The sequence below is a fragment of the Octopus bimaculoides genome, chromosome 10, assembly GCF_001194135.2.
Source record: "Octopus bimaculoides isolate UCB-OBI-ISO-001 chromosome 10, ASM119413v2, whole genome shotgun sequence".
Taxonomy (NCBI): Eukaryota; Metazoa; Mollusca; class Cephalopoda; order Octopoda; family Octopodidae; genus Octopus; species Octopus bimaculoides.
Window position 1 is genome coordinate 84,922,375 of NC_068990.1, and position 2,164 is coordinate 84,924,538.

Here is a 2,164-nt window from a genome sequence, read left to right on the forward strand (position 1 = left end):
ATATATATATATATATATACACGGGGGTTAGACAAAATAATGGAAACACCTAGCATCATAATTTTGAAATATCTATAAAACCATCAAAAGCTTGTTTATTTTTATTCATTTTCCATGCAGTAATGCCTATGATGGTTATGATTATGATAAAAGTGATCTCAAGAAAGAGAAATAGAAGTATTGAGTAGAATGTTAAGATTTGTTAAAATGCAAAGTATACAAACCATGTGCTTCATGTTCATTGTAGACCAACTCAAGGTACATGTGAACAAAGATAGGGTACAGTATCACTGACACTTCAACCTGAGAAACAACAAAATAAAAAATACAAAACAATTCATTAATATATGTGCATGTGTTCAGGTGTGCATGCTTGCACATGTAATAGTTGGAATAGTGAGATAAACAGGTAAAAAAAAACATCTCCTCCTCCTCTTAATAATAATAATAATAATAATGAGACCTTTTGAGTGGGATGGGCTATTCGACCTGAAGAAAATTCTAACTGGGCCCCACCTGCGAGGTCATGTGCTGTTTATCTTGATATGAGATCACCATGTCACGCACATATGGTTGTGATGCATGTGCCTGGTGTACCCTTATCAGACGGGTAGTCATGATGGGTATAATGGGCTTCGTATATTTTACCCCAGTGTCATTTTGATGACATGCACTGCTCTCTCACTCACTAATAATAATAATAATAATAATAATCCTTTCTACTATAGGCACAAGGCCTGAAATTTGGGGGAAGGGGGCCAGTCGATTAGCTTGACCCTAATACGCAACTGGTACTTAATTTATCGACACTGAAAGAGTGAAAGGCAAAGTCGATCTTGGTGGAACCTCATAATAAAAATAATAATAATTTTGGCACAAGGCTAGCAGTTTTGGGGAAGGGTTTAAGTCAATTACATCAACCTCAGTGTGCAACTGGTATTTAATTCATTGAGCTCGAAAGGATGAAAGGCGAAGTCAACCTTGATAGTGCTAAGCCCTTTGCCTGGCATGCTAATGATTCTGTCAGCTTGCTGCCTTAATAATAATAATAACAACAAGAGCACTCAGAGAGCGCAAACCTCCACGAAGGCAACACCAACATTCTCTCAATGATTAGCCAGAGATGATTTTTGAAATGAGAATATCTGAAATAAATTTGACTGCTCTCACAAACGAAAATATTAAAAATGAACCCGACTCTCTCAAAAAATTAAATAAAAAGAAATGGAAATATAATCCAGAATCCTTGTCCAGTACCGGATCGATCCCAAAATCTAATCAGTTTGTGCCAGTCACAAGGCCAAATGTCCCTGAAAGTTTCATTCGAATCAATTCAGCAGTTCTTGGAGATATCTTCTCCATGGACAAATAAACAAACACAACTGAAAACAATACCTTTGCCTTCGCGAAGGCAAAGGCAATAATATGCATGGCTGTGTGGTTAAGAAGTTTGCTTTGCAATTACATGGTTCCAGGTTCAATTGCATGGCATCTTGAACAAGTGTTGTCTTATAGCCATGTCAACCCAAGATCCATGGGTGAAACAAGTCAGACTAAAACTGTGCTCAATCCTATCAGATGAACAGTTGCTGTTATTGGATGGTGGTTGACTGGTCTTACACTCCCACCAGACTGTTTGGTACCTTTAGTGGAGGCCACTCTGTTGGAAGCATGCCGAACTAGGCTTTCAGCATGAGGATAACCTATCAGTAATAGTTTCTTTAAAAAAATAAAAAATACAAAATATAAGACATGAAACAAAAATCTCACCTTATGAACATCTAAACAAGATTCAATAAAATTCATCAGATCTGTATAATAATCATCATAGAGGGTTGGATCATCCTCACTATAAACAAAATAAACAGATTATCCATTAATTAATGTTCAATATAATCAGGTCTTGTGTTGACATGATAATTAAAACAAAAATTGTGAACAAACAAAAGATTTTCTTTTCTGTGCAGGTGACATGTAAAATACACCATTTCGAGCGTGGCCGTTGTCAGTAAGACATTCGAGCGAGATCGTTGCCAGTGCTGATGGACTGGCTCCTGTGCAGGTGGCACGTAAAGTACACCATTTCGAGCGTGGCCTTTGCCAGTACCGCCTGACTGGCCTTCGTGCCGGTGGCACATAAAAGCACCCACTACACTCTCAGAGT

The 2,164-nt window shown here is 37.7% G+C and overlaps 1 protein-coding gene across 1 annotated transcript in view; it reads right to left on the bottom strand.

Moving 5' to 3' along the window:
* Positions 1-2,164, bottom strand: part of LOC106871336 (transcription initiation factor TFIID subunit 5) — a 19,909-nt gene that overhangs the window by 14,952 nt on the left and 2,793 nt on the right. The window contains exons 3-4 of the mRNA XM_014917736.2: positions 1,771-1,849; positions 225-303 (exon numbers count right to left, since the gene is read on the bottom strand). Coding sequence (XP_014773222.1) covers positions 225-303; positions 1,771-1,849 — 158 coding nt within the window. The remainder of the gene's footprint in view (positions 1-224; positions 304-1,770; positions 1,850-2,164) is intronic.